The sequence below is a fragment of the Pelobates fuscus genome, chromosome 3 (assembly GCF_036172605.1).
Source record: "Pelobates fuscus isolate aPelFus1 chromosome 3, aPelFus1.pri, whole genome shotgun sequence".
Lineage (NCBI taxonomy): Eukaryota > Metazoa > Chordata > Amphibia > Anura > Pelobatidae > Pelobates > Pelobates fuscus.
Genome location: NC_086319.1, coordinates 60,459,413 through 60,475,371, shown reverse-complemented (window position 1 = coordinate 60,475,371; position 15,959 = coordinate 60,459,413). Strand labels below are relative to the sequence as shown.

The window sequence follows — 15,959 nt, the reverse complement described above, 5'->3', positions numbered from 1 at the left end:
TCCTTATGTGGTCCTGGTTCAGCTTTTGGGCACTTTGTGCTGCTGGCATGGGTAGATTATCCAGGAGATTTGTTTTTGTGCTCCCTGACTTGAGAGCTCTCATGGAGCACGTCCGGCCATCTTGGCTGTCAGGCCCCGCCCCCCGTATTTTTTTATTTTTAAATTGATTGGGTTTTGTAGAAGGGGGCATGGGGTTTGTAAAAGGGCAGGGGGCAGTGGTTTTTATAAGGGGAGGGTGCAGTGATTTGTAAGGGGAGGGTGGATTGTAAAAGGGTTGACAGGGTGGTTTGTAAAGGGGGGGAGAGTTTAACAGGGGGCAGATGGGTCTGTTATGGGGAGCAGGGTGTTTGTACAATGGGGAGGGACTTGTAAAATGGGGGGGCAAGAGTTTGTAAAGGGGAGGGCAGGGGTTTTGTAAAAGGAGGGGCCAGTTTTTTTTAGAAGTGGTGGCAAGGGTTTTGTAGAAGGCAGGACATGGCAGGAGTTTGTAGAAGGTGGGGCAGGGGTTTGTAAAAAGGGAAGGGGGTTTGTAAAGAGAGGGGGGATTGTGAAAGTGTTGGTAGGGGAGTTTGTAAAGTAAGGGACTTGAAAAAAAAGGGAGAGTTTACAAGGGGGGCAGAGGGTATTAGTGAGCATCTGGCATCTGTGTCTTCTGACCAATGGATAGAACTAGCTGGATATCCAATCTTCTGGAATCCCCTTGTGCTGCATTTACCAAGTTTACAGCATGTTCTGGACTTGTAGACGGATAAGTACTTTCATTAGATTGCCAGCTTGCCATTCATTGTTTATTGCAGAGGTTCCCAACCCAGTCCTTAAGTACCCCTTAACAGTCAAGGATTAAGGGATTACCCAGTTGTGTCTAAGGTGATTTTAGAGAAAACAAACAAAAAAGAAAAACACTTTAGACACAATAGGGTAATCCCTAAATCCTGAACTAGTAGGGGTGTACTCAGGGCTAGACTGAGAAAAAAATCAGCCAGGGCATTTATCAATCACAGCAGCCCCCTGAGAAGAGGGCGGGGACAGATAGGGTGTGTTTTGTCATCACTATTGACAAGCACACTCCATTTTAAAGTGAACATGTTGGTTCAATGTGCAGAGCCCTGCTGAAGAGCTCTAGCATGGGAAAAGGCCCTGTATTTGTTCTGCGCAGCGCAAGCAAATTTAGTAACATGCAAGCACTGTTTGCTTTTTTTTTTACTTGTCTCTGGTGTCTCCATAAGTGGACAAAAGGGCCAGGAAAGTATATAATGTTCTTATGGGATTGCATGTGTGTAGAGTGAGCTGATTGTGGTGTGGTATTGTGTAAATAGGTCAATTTCATTCATGTGTGTGGTTTAATATGTGTGGCTAGGGGCTGTAGAGAGTGTGTGTTTAGGGGGCATAGTATTATAGGGGATGTAGCAAGTGTGTGCATACGGGCTGTAGTGTGTGTGTATAGGTAAAGTAGTGTGTGTAGGGGTTGTATGGAGTGTGTGTTTAGAGAATGCAGTATGTGTGTTTGCTTAAAAGGAATGTAGTGTGTGCATAGGGGATCCAGAGTTTGTATGTCAGGAATATAGAGTGTGTAGGTGATGCAGGGTGTGTGTAGGAAGGAGAGAGAGAGAGAGAGAGAGAGAGAATGAATTCAGAGTTGGGTAAGGGATCTAGTATGTATCTGGAGTGTAATGTGTGTAGTGGTGCAGTGTGAGGGGTGCTGCACACATACAATACTTCCAAACACACACACATATTTATATATAGGGGTCCCTTCACACATATATGTTTTTGGAAGTATTGTATGTGTGAGGGGCACAGTGTGTTAGGTGTGCTGTGTGCATGTGTGATTGGTTCAGTCTGTGTGTGTGTGTGTGTGTGTGTGTCAGAGGAGTGTGTAGTGTATGTAAGAGTGGTGCAGTGTATGTGAGGGTGTTGTGTGTGTGTGTGTGTGTGTGTGTGCTCTGTTTGTGTGTGTGTGTGTGTGCTGTTTGTGTGAGGGTGCTGTGTGTGTGTAAGGGTGCTGTGTGTATGTGAATATGTTTGGAGGGTTGTGTGTGTGTGGGGGGGGGCAGGTTTAAATATATTAAATAAGATTGTTTTTTTAATTAAAATTAAAAAAAACTTTAGATCCCCCCCTCCCTTCTTACCTTTAGACTGGGAGGTGGGCCGTACTGCAGTCCCTGGTGGTCCTGGTGGGGAGTGAACTCTAGCCTGTGGGGGTTGAGTTCACTCTCGCGAGATCTGAGCATTGCCGTGGTAACCGCGGCAATGCTACGACCTAGCGAGAGGAACCCGGCGGAGCTGCAGGTACGAACTCTCCTCAAGAGTGCACCTTGTCCACCCTGGTGGTGATTACTAGTCAGAAAGAGCCTTCCCCACTTGTTTAGATTATGATTTTCACAGAAATCTGCAGTTTTTCTAGATACTACAGTGGAGCTCAAAAAGCGTGAGTCTGCTCGTGTCCGTTACTTTCTTTTTAAGTAATTCATGGTTGATACTTTCCCACGATTACGTCTCAGACCTGTTTGGTGTCTCTTTAGTCTTCATGATGCTCTTTGTTTATATATGCTCTTTTACAAATTCTGGGTCTTTCCAGGTGTATTTATTTTGGATCACTTGACACTTTAGACATTTCTGTACACATGGACTCCACTCAGCTAATAACTTAATCATAGTCCTTAAGGAGTAGAATACTAATTACTATAAGCACCAGAACAACTACAGCTTATTGTATTTGTTCTGGTGAGTAGAATCATTCCCTTTAGAATTTTCAGAGAAAATGCAGTGTTTACGTTACAGCCTAGTGATAACTTCACTGGCCCCTCTTTAGATGGCTGCTAGAGGTGCTTTCTTGGGCAGTGCTGCCGAGTAAGCAACACTGCCATTCAGTGTCTCCACCCTCTGCATGCAGACACTGAACTTTCCTCATAGAGATGCATTGATTCAATTAATCTCTATGAGAAGATGCTGATTGGCCAGGGCTGTGTTTGACTTGTGCTAGCTTTGCTCCTGATCTGCTTCCTTGACAGTCCAATCCTATGGTGAAACATTGTGATTTGCACAGACCACCACTACTGATAATGTCAGCAGACACAGGCATTTTCAGAGGCAAACAGGGGCAGAGGTAGCAGCTGCAGACTTGAATACAAGTAAAATGTTACTATATTAAGGGTGGCAAGAGGGGGCCACGGGGGCTAGATGGTGGTTTTAACACTATACGGTCAGGAATACATGTTTGTGTTTCTGACCCTGTAGTGCTTCTTTAATGTTTGTATCTCTTCTGCTGTACTTACTGCTATGATTATTTACTTTACAAATGTTCTAAAATTGTGTTGAAACATATTGGACATATTTTCGTGGGAATTTGGAAGCTACATTTATCCTACAAATTTGTTTTTGCAAACATAGCAAAGTTTGGCAAGCAGCACTTTCTGTAAATATTTTCCCTTTGATACATCTGTTAAAATATCATCAATTGGAAGAGGGCGGAGCCAGCAGCCGCACGGAACGGACGTGTCCCTTGGGAGCTCCGCTCAAGCCGTGGGAAAAATAAGCAATTACTGCCCCAAAACCCAGACCACGTCGACCCCACATCAACCCCACCGACCTACCAAGGTAATGGGGCGAAAAAGCAAAAAATATCGGGTGGAAAAACACCCATCCACCGCCGACATTGGCGAACTTCTGTGGAGGCCGCAAGCATCCTCCAGGCCTGTCATGGCGCCGCTCTCCGACGCACCGTCCAGATCATCCAGTGAAGACTCCCTCTCAAACCTGGAACTGACAACAGAGTCACAGAGAGCAGGCAAGCCTAAGGCACAGGGCAGCCCCCCAGTCACTGAAGATCGACTGAAAGTCCTCCTTGATGATTTACGCCGACATATTGCGGCAGACATCAACTCATTCAAAGAGGAAATCCACGGGGTGTCAGTGAGACTGCATGACACAGAAATCAGCACAGCAGCACACGAGGCTCGCATCAACAGCCTGGAGACCGAGCTGACAAAGACAAAAAATGACCTGATCCAAATCCAGCACCAAGTTGCAGCTATGGAAGATCGCAGGCGGTGGAATAATGTAAAGATAAGGGGCCTGGCTGAGAGTGTTACAATGGCAGAAATCCCCCACCTCATTCGACGACTGCTTTCCAGCCTATTCGCTCCAAAACAAGCCAAAGCCATGATGTTGGAGGGGTGCTACAGGCTACCACAACCGCAGATGAACTCCCAGCAAACTACCAGGGATGTAATCGTACGTTTCCAGCACGGCCCGGACAGGCAGGCTTTCCTATCAGCGGTCCGCAACACCTCCCCATTCCAATTTGAGGGACATTCCCTGCTGTTCTATCCTGACATATCCCGGGCCACCATGACATGGCGGAGGTCCCTAAAACCGCTAACCACAGTTCTGTTAGAGCAGAAGAAACCTTACAGATGGGGGGCACCACGAAGCCTTCTGATCCCTCATGGGACTGGGACTCTCAAAGTTACCGACATCTCTGAAATGGGCAATATACTCCAACAACTCGGACTCCCCCCCGCCGAGACGGGGCCGCAGCCACCAGCGCCTAGGTCGAAGCAGACATGGGACCTGGCTACAATCCGCCCGTTTGTCCCGACTACCCAAAGAAACAACACGGATGCCACCGGGACAACTTGAACATTCTACACTACCACGCAATGTTTACACCAATGCTATTATCCAAGTTCATGTTTAATATGTTATACTTTTTATTTTTCTCAATGTTTGGATATTTAACTCTGCATAATGTGTGGTCTGATACACGTCCCTAGAGACACGTACATTCTAACTCTCACTTGCTGGCCTTGGGGTCTACGTACCCCTCTCCCTACCCCCCCACCCCAATCACTGATTTCAGCATTAAGTCACATACTAGAGCGGGTGTTCGCCTCTTGTACCTTGTTAACTAATGTTCATACCCTCACTAGTTGTTCACAAGAGGCTCATGGCCGTGTCTGCCCCATTGAAATAACGGATCCTACCGATGCCACTCCTGAGAAGGGTAGTCGGCCTAGTTTAGCTGAGTTGATCAGCTACTGTTTTATGAATATCTTTACTGTAACTCCCTCAGACCGGGCGTAATCCACAAAGTAAATAATCATAAATTGTACTGGTTTTGTCATACAAAGTTGCTTTTTCATACGCCCTACCTGTAACTTGATGGTACAATACCCCCAGTATACATAGTCCGGTCTATGGGTTAATCTCAGACTTGCTAGAGATAGCCTGTTTTCTTACATTCTTAAACGAAATACAGCTCAATTACTTTTCTACTACTATAAATACAAAAATGTGCCGAAATATGTTTGCCATACCACTGTTCAATGTATAATGAAACGCCTGCATCAGCTATTGTGGCAATGCAGGTAACCTGTATACAACATGCACAACTAAAATAAAGATTTAAAAAAAAAAAAAATATCATCAATTGAAGGTATCAACCAAAAGTTTATTTTCAGTTTCATACTAAGGGATTTTGGATATTAAAAATATTCCTGATAGTTACCAAACAACTATTTATCTACTCTATGATCTATTAAATTAATTATTTAATATCTCTCGTTTGAAAATTGAGTTCTGATTTTAAAAAAAGATTTTACTATTGATACCAACAAATTTTCTTTTTTGTAGTCTTGTCTCATTGCTTGTTTTACTTAGCAAATCTATCACAATCTTACTTATTTCATATATTTGCATTGTACATGAATTTAAAGTTATCCAACTGCAACTTGGATTTCCGTAAGAAGAATTAGCCACGGCTGACATCATGATGTTGTGTGAATGTGAAGCCTTTCCTATATAGAAGCATGTAAAGTAGGAAATGGCTTTAGTGGCTACCTGTTAGACAGTCACTATAGACACAAGTTTATGAAAATTGAAACATTTCTCAAAAATTATTAGTTATCAGTGTCAGCCTTAATGACAGAAACAGTGAATCAAACCCATAGCATTAAGATGATATTTGGTGCTTTGAGTGACCCTTTAAAACAAATGCTCTCCTCAGAAAAATCAATATTACTTTATTGAGAAGGTATCTCAATTAAGATGTCAGGTTAATGCCCTATTTATCTTTTTTTGTCAATCTTTTTTTATTTATTTTGTATGTATATCGACATTTGGTATGAGACAGAAAGAGAGCATAATTATACATAGATACGTGGAATATATCATATATCAACTGATAAGTTATTATGTAGAAAAGATTTAACATCAAGTATCAATACTTTTCATCCAGGAAGGGTCTATCGATATATACGAGCAGCCTATATGGTATTAGAGACATCCTTATAGGAAGGTACAGGTTGTAGGTATACGAAAGACAAAAGGCCATGTGCTATGATACCCCTAACCAAGGAGGTTGTGGTGGTGGTGGTTGGGGGGCTGAGGGGAGAATTTGAGTAAATGTGTAGCTAAAATTCCACCATGTAGGATTTAACCCTTTTTATCATAACACCATATCTAGTTGCTGCAATATCTCTTAAGAGGTAACACAAGTGAAAATGATAGAAATAATGCAATAACAGTAAAGAACAGGGGTAATATAAGTATAAGTATAGGTTGCAACACAAATTAAGAAAAACAAACTTCAGGCTTATGGCTAATCCAAGATCTTGTGAACAGTCCCACCTTGTGCGACCACGAGGAATCTTGTTGCCTTCTGTTCTGAGTTGGCTTGTGACAGGGTTAGGGAGTGTCACCACTGTAAGGTGGGCCATGTGAGGTCTTGGTAGAAGGTCAGACTATATCCTTCAAATGCATATGGAGTCTTGCCCTGCAGTGTTGATAACAGGGTTTTTGTTATCCTGGTATAGGGAGCAGCGAGCGATGCCATCTCTAACCATGTGCCTCACCGGATTTGGGGAGACGATGTATCCCATCTACAGAGAATTTTTTGGTTTGAGCCGGTGGCAGAATAGAGGGCACTAGGCATCTCATGCAGGGAGGGAACTCCTCTGGCATGACTGCCTCAGGTATGCCCCTGATCTTCAGGTGGTTTTGCCTGGACTGATCGTCAAGTGCGGTATAATGTAGTGTGAGGACGTGTTGAGTGGCTTGTAAAGCTTGCACAGAGTCCTTGAGAGGACTCCACTATATCCACCTCCGGGGCTACCACTTGCATGTCGGCTTTTATGATTGCCACATCTGCTGCCAATAATTGTTTTATTTCCACAAAGATTTTGAAAGTCCTGCTTCATGACAGGTGCCGACCCGTCTAGGGTGTTTAGCGTGGTTGCTCTGTTCTTGGCTGCATCCGGAGTCGACCTACTCTCCTACTTTTAGGCTGAGGTGATCGCTGCAGATAGGCTCTCGTTACTGGAAGTAAGTCCAACTGCAATGTCTGTGATCCCCGTCCTCTCTCGGAAAGAGATGAAGCATCAGGTGTAACCCTCGCCTCCAGCACTCCAGACGGTTCAAACCCGCCGAGCAGTTCCTCAGATCTGCATTTCTGCCGTTTCCTCTTAGGAGTTTTGAAAAATGGCATATGTCATTCCAGCAGGGTTCACAGAGGTAAGTTTTGTCTCTCTTCTGTGTAGATGAGGGCATTAGCTTCCACAAATCAAGCTTTTTAGGAGATTTCCAACGGAGATGCTACAATGTCTGTCTAGCTCACATGGGCACTGGCTCCACCCCATGCCCTATCTATCTTTATGATTATACTCTCCCTTTCACACTTGCCTTTAGTAATATTTCTCTTTTCTTCTTTGTGCCAGATCTTAATATTTAGTTCAGCCATTTTGTTCTTGCCTGCCCATGAAGTCTTCTGTTTTCCATTCTGTGTGATTGAGTTTACTGATAGATTGTGGGTAATTTAGATTGGCAACTGAAAAAGAACCTTGTTTTAGGCTTCAGGCCATTTTCAAGCTTTATCAGCCTGACTACTATACATAAAATAAAGTAGTGCCTAATATTCTTAATGTTTTTTTTTTTTTTAAGAAAAGTCAGTTGTGCAGGAAAAATTAAATAAAGATTCAGACATAGGGAGCAAAATAGAAGCAGACATGATAAAGTTTGTTTTTGGTCACTGACCCACTTTAATATTAGGCGGTAACTTAAAAAAAAAACATGTTTAAATAAACTAACTTGTTGCATTGCATTAGAAAGAGCTAATACTCCTTTGACCTGATTGCATTTATGTAAACAAATTCTATTTTGATAGAAAGGATTACATGAAGAAATAACTATTTTGTTTACATATGAAATACAGATGAGAAATATAAAGTTATTTCCTTTTTGCAGATGTCTACTGCAGCAAGTGACTGTACTGTGAACAAGTAAGCAAAAATCTTCTAAAATCCATTGCTTTGCAGAGCTAACAAATTAAAAAGCAGTACCAGGAGTTGTCCCCACCCACACAAACACATTTGACCCCTTTGCTACTTCCTGAAATAATGTAACGGGAAACCTGGAGACGGGTATTAAATATTGTAATCAGGGCCCAGATGTCCCTTTACAGCTCTCTCCATGTGCTGCCAGTGGAAAACAAGAAAACATGGTCGATACAATACAAAACAGGAGATGCGTCATCAGATAACCATGACATCATTAGCATAGATGTCATAAAATGACAAATAGGTGAGTGCATGACATCAAACACTCTAAGTATGAATGACCGATGTTCCAGGAGATGGAATCATGGCCAACGGGAAAACTAAGACACAATAAAATCCCCCTCTGTAGGGGGACATGGACAGTTCTACAGATACTTTTCTTGGGTTGATGAGCACTGCAGATTCCAGCTCTCATCATTATCCTCTAGATTGCACTCATTTAGCTGTTTTCATCAACAATTAGGTGTAACTTTTTTTTTTGGCCCATTTGCTTCCTTATCTATAGTGTATCACCCAAGAATATATTTGTTAAATCATTATTTGGTGGAGAGATAATGTTATTCTAAAAATCTTATAAAAATCTTATAAAATCCAACTCCATGTTTCCTCGTGAGTAAGGCTCTGCATGTAATTTAATGAAATTAGATAAAACGTTTCAGTTCATCACGATATGCACATGTCTCACTGTCACATTAATAAATCTTAATGAGTCACATATGCTGGGTATGTCTTGTGTCAAATACACAAAACATTAAGAAGGTTAACAGTAAAAAAAAAAGACAAAAAAATATATATCATTATATGAAAATGAATACTCCAGCAATACACACTAAAGTCTAAAGTATGGATGTAATATGATGCAGAATTAATTTCCTGCAGTGCTCAGCCAGCCGGCAGACTAGATCTTGGAGAAAAGTGTTATGAGACTGCGGTGTCACTGGTTATTTTTGTCACTTTATATACTCATTTGCTCGTTGGAGAACTTCTTCTGTGGTCAAGCCTATTACACATGGGTCTGTGCGTGTCACATGATCTATAAAATGGGTTCCATAGAATAGGTTCTTTTAGCAGATGTCTCTGTGTCCTTTGCTTTCCTATTAAGATTTCAAATGGTACATGGATTTTATATGGTTCGAATTTTCAAATAATAAATGCACATAGGGATGGCTTTGTATATGGTTCGAAATTCCAAATTCAGATAGAGGTCTAGTGCGTATTCTCTTATACAAAAGGTCAGAAATGTACTTTCAAAGAACTTTCATCTTCAGACTCAGGAAGTTCTTAATCAAGCACTACTTAGCAAGTTCAGTGGTGGGACAGCTGTTCAAACTGTATGGTTACCTTTTAAGCAAGCTGAAAAGAACTAACGCATAGTTTAAAAGCAAAGTTACATAGTTAAAGCATATAGTTAAAGCATTGGCATGCCAACAAAATGTGAAAAACATATTTAGTGTAAACAAATAAATGAAATATATAGCAAACCTTTAATTTGATCATATTTGCAACTTGTTCGATAAGTGCAGATAAATTCAGCATAAAAAAAATAAATGTGGATCAAACTTTTGTGTTTGATAATTTCTGCACCTTTTTGAATAAAGAACTGATTTTGTAAGAGTTTTCATATTTAAATGTTTATATGGTGAAAACAGGTTGCTTAAAGAGACACCCTTAAGCATTTTAACTTGCTGAAAAGCTTTGTGTTTAACCCCTTACGGACACATGACATGTGTGACATGTCATGATTCCCTTTTATTCCAGAAGTCTGGTCCTTAAGGGGTTAAAGAGTGTTTTACATTTTTTCATTTTGCAAAATGTGCAGATTTCAACAGAAATTTTCATTTTTATAAATTAACCAAATTGCACTCCCCTGGCTTTCAATCAGACAACCAGTCCAGTTAGTTCCTGGTTCGGTTAGTTGTTAGTTGTGTTTGGTTAGTTGGTTCGTTGTGGTCAGTGGAGCTTGCAAAGACGTCTCTTTGAGCTGCATTGGGAAGACTGTGATTGGACAGGAACAAAAAGTCTGGGCGGGGTTAGAAGGGGAGGGCAAATGCAGCAAACAATAGAACTGCAGGTGTTACACCCTGTTTTTAGATATAGCCCCAATGAAAAGATAAATTAAAATAAATGTTTTTGTTTTATATATATATCTACTAATCAGTTATTATTTATTTTTTTATCAATGTTGTATTTAGGCAGTGAAGTGTCCCTTTAAATATGCATTAGGCATCTATAGCAATTTTGCAAATGCTACATACTTATCTGTTAAATAAAATAAAATGCAATTCCATACTTTATACTTACAAATACAGAACAGATGGCAGTACTTCACTGGTAATAAGAATGCTACATATAACCATCCCATTGATAAAACCATGTGATTTCAGTTTTTTCTCTTGGTAAGAGTAGCATCAGATTTGTCTTAGGCAAAGGTTCCCCACCCTGGAGTTTTGGGGGTTTTACACTAATTAAAGGCCTACAATTAGCTAAAGAGAATATATGAACAAACAGAATTTTGAAATCCTGGAAAATATTAAGTTCTGGTGAAGTGCCATTCAATGTTATTAAACAGTACCCCAAACAGAGTCAATAAAAACAACTGCAATGCAAAATTATATCAATCAACAATGAATATAATTTATGATTAACCAAGTCTGCTGTGTTGTGCTAGTACTGTACCATGACCATGTATACTGTCAAGCTTTTTCTATTTACTGTATCCTTCTGAAGTTCCACAGACTATGGTGGTGAGTCATAAACAAAAGATTATAAAATCGGTTGTCGACAATGACTAACCAATATCAAAATAAAATACATTGTGAAACTACTAAAATCACTCACTAAATATTGAATAAGAAAAAAAAACCTCTAGATCTAAGTATCTCCACATCATACTCTGGATGTAACAGTCCTGTTTTCTATTTGTTAAATCCTGTACTGGGCAAGCGAGTGTATTTTTTCTGTGTCATTTCACATGTTGCTTACATCCGTGAATCACTCTAAGTAAAAATCCTCTCTGGTCTGTACACCATACAAGGAAAGAATTAAAGCTGTATATTGTGTAGTTGGAATGTTTTTCCCTGAAGCAAATCTTGAAAAGTCAGTCTGTTTTATTTTAAAAGCAGCTACCCTAGCAAAATAAAAGTTAAAAGCACACATTAAGCAATCTACCTTTCTAGAGTTTTAGGATGATTTTAACGCTGAATCTATATAGTATGTGTGAATTCTTTAGTTTTTTGGTTTTTTTTGTCTAAAATTTTGAGATACACAAACAAACACATGGGAAGAAATTGTGTTTTTTCTTAAAGAGTAGATTTCTATAAGAACAATACAATTCCTTCCTAGAATCCATTAGTTAATAATCTGATTTTCTACATAATTACTCCATATATCAGGAGCAGATGGATCTTCCTCAGCTCTTTTTAATTAGCTGTAGTTTTATGAAAGTCCTCTAATAGTTTGAAATGTCCATCAAGGACACCCAAGACTGGACAACATAAACAGAACCAGCTCTAAAAATGCAGTGAGTTTTTATAAGCACTTGTAAAGACCATGTGAGCTCAGAAATGCAATCATGCTCTTTCAAATACATATGTTATGCCTGGGTCTCGGTGAAATATGAAACCTCAAAACTTAAAAGGAGATGGAAATGCCAGATCAACTCATAGCTAGGTTGGCCATCTTTGAGACTTGTACCTCATTAAAGTTTACTTTAAAAATGCTACTTCTGTGTTGTTACTTTCTAATGCTTTAGTTATTTTATGTAAGGATCATTTAACTTTGAAACCTTTTCATTTTCCTTATGACTTGCTGGTAATAGGTCACATGGCCATCAAAATTATGTGACACTTGCCACAATCACCTATACCCCTTGGAATGGATCTTTTTGTTAGATAATATAATTTGGCAAAATGTTAAATATGAGGCTGGAGGACTAAAACTTGAACATCATATATAATACCCCTTACATCCAGTCGATCGCCAAATGCTGCCGCTTCCATATGAAAAAAAAATTGCGCACATCTGCCCCTACTTAATGCCAGACACATCTCAGTAGTCTTACGTGCTCCCAACCTGCACTGTTACAGTCTATAATGAATGTGGCTGCGAGATTCATCTTCCTATACGCTCGCACCTCCCACGTCTCCCTTTTCTGTCAGCCCCTGCACTGGCTTCCTGTAAGATGGAGGGCTCAATTTAAACTTCTGGCTCTTGCTTGCAAATCTCTACATAATGTTGTTCCAAGATATCTATCCTCCCTAATACACAAGGAGGATAGATATCTTGGCCCCTACCCTCTGCCTCTATATAGGACTCTACCCTCTGCCGAATAACTATGTCTATCCTCTGTTCGTACTCCCACCTCTGATGTTCGCCTGCAAGACTTCTCTAGGGTTGCACCATTCCTGTGGAAATCCCTTCCATTGTCTGTTAGACATGCACCCAGTCTCCACTCTTTCAAAAAATCATTGAAAACTCACTTCTTCAGTAAAGCGTATCAACTGAACTGTTACTAGCTCCCCTCCCCACACCCTGATTACTCTCTTACAAAAAAAACATGAAGTCTTCAATTAATACAATTTAACCAACCAACTTTTCTACCCCGAACCTTTTGCGTCACTTTACCCCACTCTCTCTAGCATGTAAACTCATTGAGCAGGGCCCTCAACCCATCTGTTCCTGTGCGTCCAACTCATCTGGTTGCAATTACGTGTTTATTAGTCTACCCATTGTATAGCGCTGTGGAATTTGTTGGCGCTATATAAATAATTATAACAATAATAATACATCTACACAATTTATTCTACAACTTTCTTCTTTACACTCCATATGGCATGTGTAGTAAGTAAAAAAAAAATATATAAATATTTATACATACCTGGATATGGAACATGAAACCATGGTGAATTGAGTATGGCATCAGAATTTATATCGGTTCTAGCAGCATATCCATAACTTGTCGGACTTTTTGATATTGCATCGAAATATGTTAAAATATAACAGATAAGCCAGGACAAGCACATGCCCAGAAGAACCTGGTTAGAATGCAAACATATATTATATATCAGCAATGCAAAATGATCCAGGCTGCATTTTTTTAATGCATTACATAGAGAGCGCATCAAAATGTATGCAAAATACTAGGTTAAAATAATAAAAATAGGATTTCCAATCTGCATTTTGTAATTTGTTGACTTATGCACCAACTGTGTGATCCCTTAGAGATTCTGTCCAACCAAAATGTCAGTTTGTACTAGCATGTAGTTCAGTATCCATGTCTTTCAGACCATGTCCCACCAAGGCATTCATTCAAAATTGTTGGACAAACTTTATAAATGACTTAACATGCTTGTAAAAATATTTTTGGTTACACTTTTGAATGATTTAAAATTATGAAAAATATTTACATTTTGTAATATTCTGATTTTTTTTTATATATTTTTATATATGATATATTTTTTTATATTTTAATGTTTAAAATAAATATTTTAAAGGTTTATCTAAAAATATTAAATCATAGTTAGAGTTATTAAAAATCCAGCAATTCCCAATGCTCAAACTAGATGGGAAAAGGATTTGTTCATTATAATTGATTTAAAAGATTGGTAGGTAGCATTACAATCTGTTTATTCTTCAGTTCACTGTTTAAATATTATGGAAGCGTACTTTAAGTTAATGAACAGATGGTACCTGACTCCGGCAAAAATGGCAACATTTTTACCTCCTGACTGTAGCAATTAACCCAACACGCAGAGTGAAAACTTCCAGTAGATTTAGAGACAGAAAGAAAGTCCCTAAGCCGGTCCATAGAATGGCCGGACAAAAAAAAAAAATAACTACAAGAAACGTAGAAACAAGCCAAGGTCAAGGGAAGCCGGAAAAACACAATAACGAGTAACGAAGCCGAGTCAGGGAAACCAGAAGTCAGAATAGTCAAGAGCAAGCCGGGTCAAAACCAAAGAACTATCACAAAAGGGTACAGAAACGCACTAAAGGGACATTAGTGACACAAGGCACACTAGGAACCACAACAGGGCACTGTTTTGCCCTGTTGATTATCATAACCACGCCCCCAAAAGATACGTGTACCCTGGGCTCTATTGTATAGAGCTCTCCTGAGTTCATGACGCCAGCAAGCATGCGCCGTGTCATTAAAAGGGGCGCACATAGCGGCAGGCATCCCTGTGGCTGAGTGGAGCTTCTCCCGGCGTGGGAGTAGCGGTCCGACTGATCCCCGCGTCAGCATATCGGCAGAACGATAAAGTAAGTGGGAGGGAGCTGACACTGACTCTCAAAAGTGCTGGAGATGTGGCTCTGAGGAGGCAGATGAGTGCATCTTTGGTGGCACTGCCCTATTATTAAGACCGCCTGGGATTCAATTTTCTCAGAAATTAATACGTTATTGGGACTGACACAATCTTGGCTCCTAGAGGCCTTATTACACCTAAGATTACCACTACTACCATGCACCAATGGATTTTAAAGTTTTGATTATTAGAAATTAGAAAAAAACAATAGATATCTGGCCCTAGATACTGGAAACCATTAAACGGCAATGCAAAATAGAAAGAGGTATTGATATATAATATATATATAAGTTATGTAATCAGTGTATCAACATATTAGATTTTGCTGTTACTCTTTGATATGCACTGATTGGTTTGTGTGTGTATTGTTTTACCCCTGAACACAACTTGACTGCCGTGGGGGCCCTTGACTTTAGAAAGTTGTTAAGTCTTAAATCATATATCAATTTATAAATATATATACATATATATATATATATATATACACACATATGCACGTTACTTATGTCCAATTAATTCCTGTCTACTGTACTATATGTTTGTATTAGTATATGATAGCAAGGTTGCTGTATACAAGAAAAGCTTGCTTACATATATATATATATATATATATATATTAAATCCTTTGAAAAAAAATATCCAATAGTATTTAATCGAGGCCCAATGTGTGAGCAACAGTAAAGTTACCAGTAAAGTTGCCAAGGGGAAAAGGTTCCAAAACAATGAGTACATTTGTAAACAAAATAAATAGTCATGGATCAACAACAGACTAACACAAATACACATATTTTAGATTGAAGATTAGCCCTGATTTTAATCTATAGTGCTATAAACGCTCCCTTAGAACTTTGTTTAACCCCTTCACTACCAAGGGGTTTGCAGAAAAAAACTACCCCCATAATCTGAGTATTTTGTGTGTTCTGGAAAGTAATGTTTAAATGTATTTTTTGTTTCAGTATGCCTAGATGACAAAAAATAACATTTTGTCTAAACAGAAAAACTCATTAATTCTTGAGAGTTGCACGCAACAACTCGGACGAACATGAGATGGAAGAACAGATAGAGGAGATGACTAAAAAATTCCTTGAAAGAGGAAGGAATCAAGGCTCAAGGCACAACAAGAAGCAAGAAATGCCAATGCCAATATGCAAGTCAGAAAGCCACCAGCAATGGTATTTCCAATGGCCTACAATGACGCTTCACCTAAAATAGCCAAAATCATCAAACAAAATTGGAAGATGTTGGCAAGCGACGATACCTTGCCCAAAGTGTTCAAAGAAAATCCGTTGATTTGTTTCAAAAGGAATAAAACACTAAAGGA

At 39.5% G+C, this 15,959-nt stretch overlaps 1 protein-coding gene across 2 annotated transcripts in view; it reads right to left on the bottom strand.

The window, feature by feature from the left end:
* Nucleotides 1-15,959, bottom strand: part of LOC134602337 (solute carrier family 23 member 2-like) — a 267,129-nt gene that overhangs the window by 159,521 nt on the left and 91,649 nt on the right. For both annotated transcript variants that reach the window (XM_063447122.1, XM_063447123.1), the window contains one exon: nucleotides 13,210-13,366. In XM_063447122.1, the coding sequence (XP_063303192.1) occupies nucleotides 13,210-13,366 (157 nt within the window). The remainder of the gene's footprint in view (nucleotides 1-13,209; nucleotides 13,367-15,959) is intronic.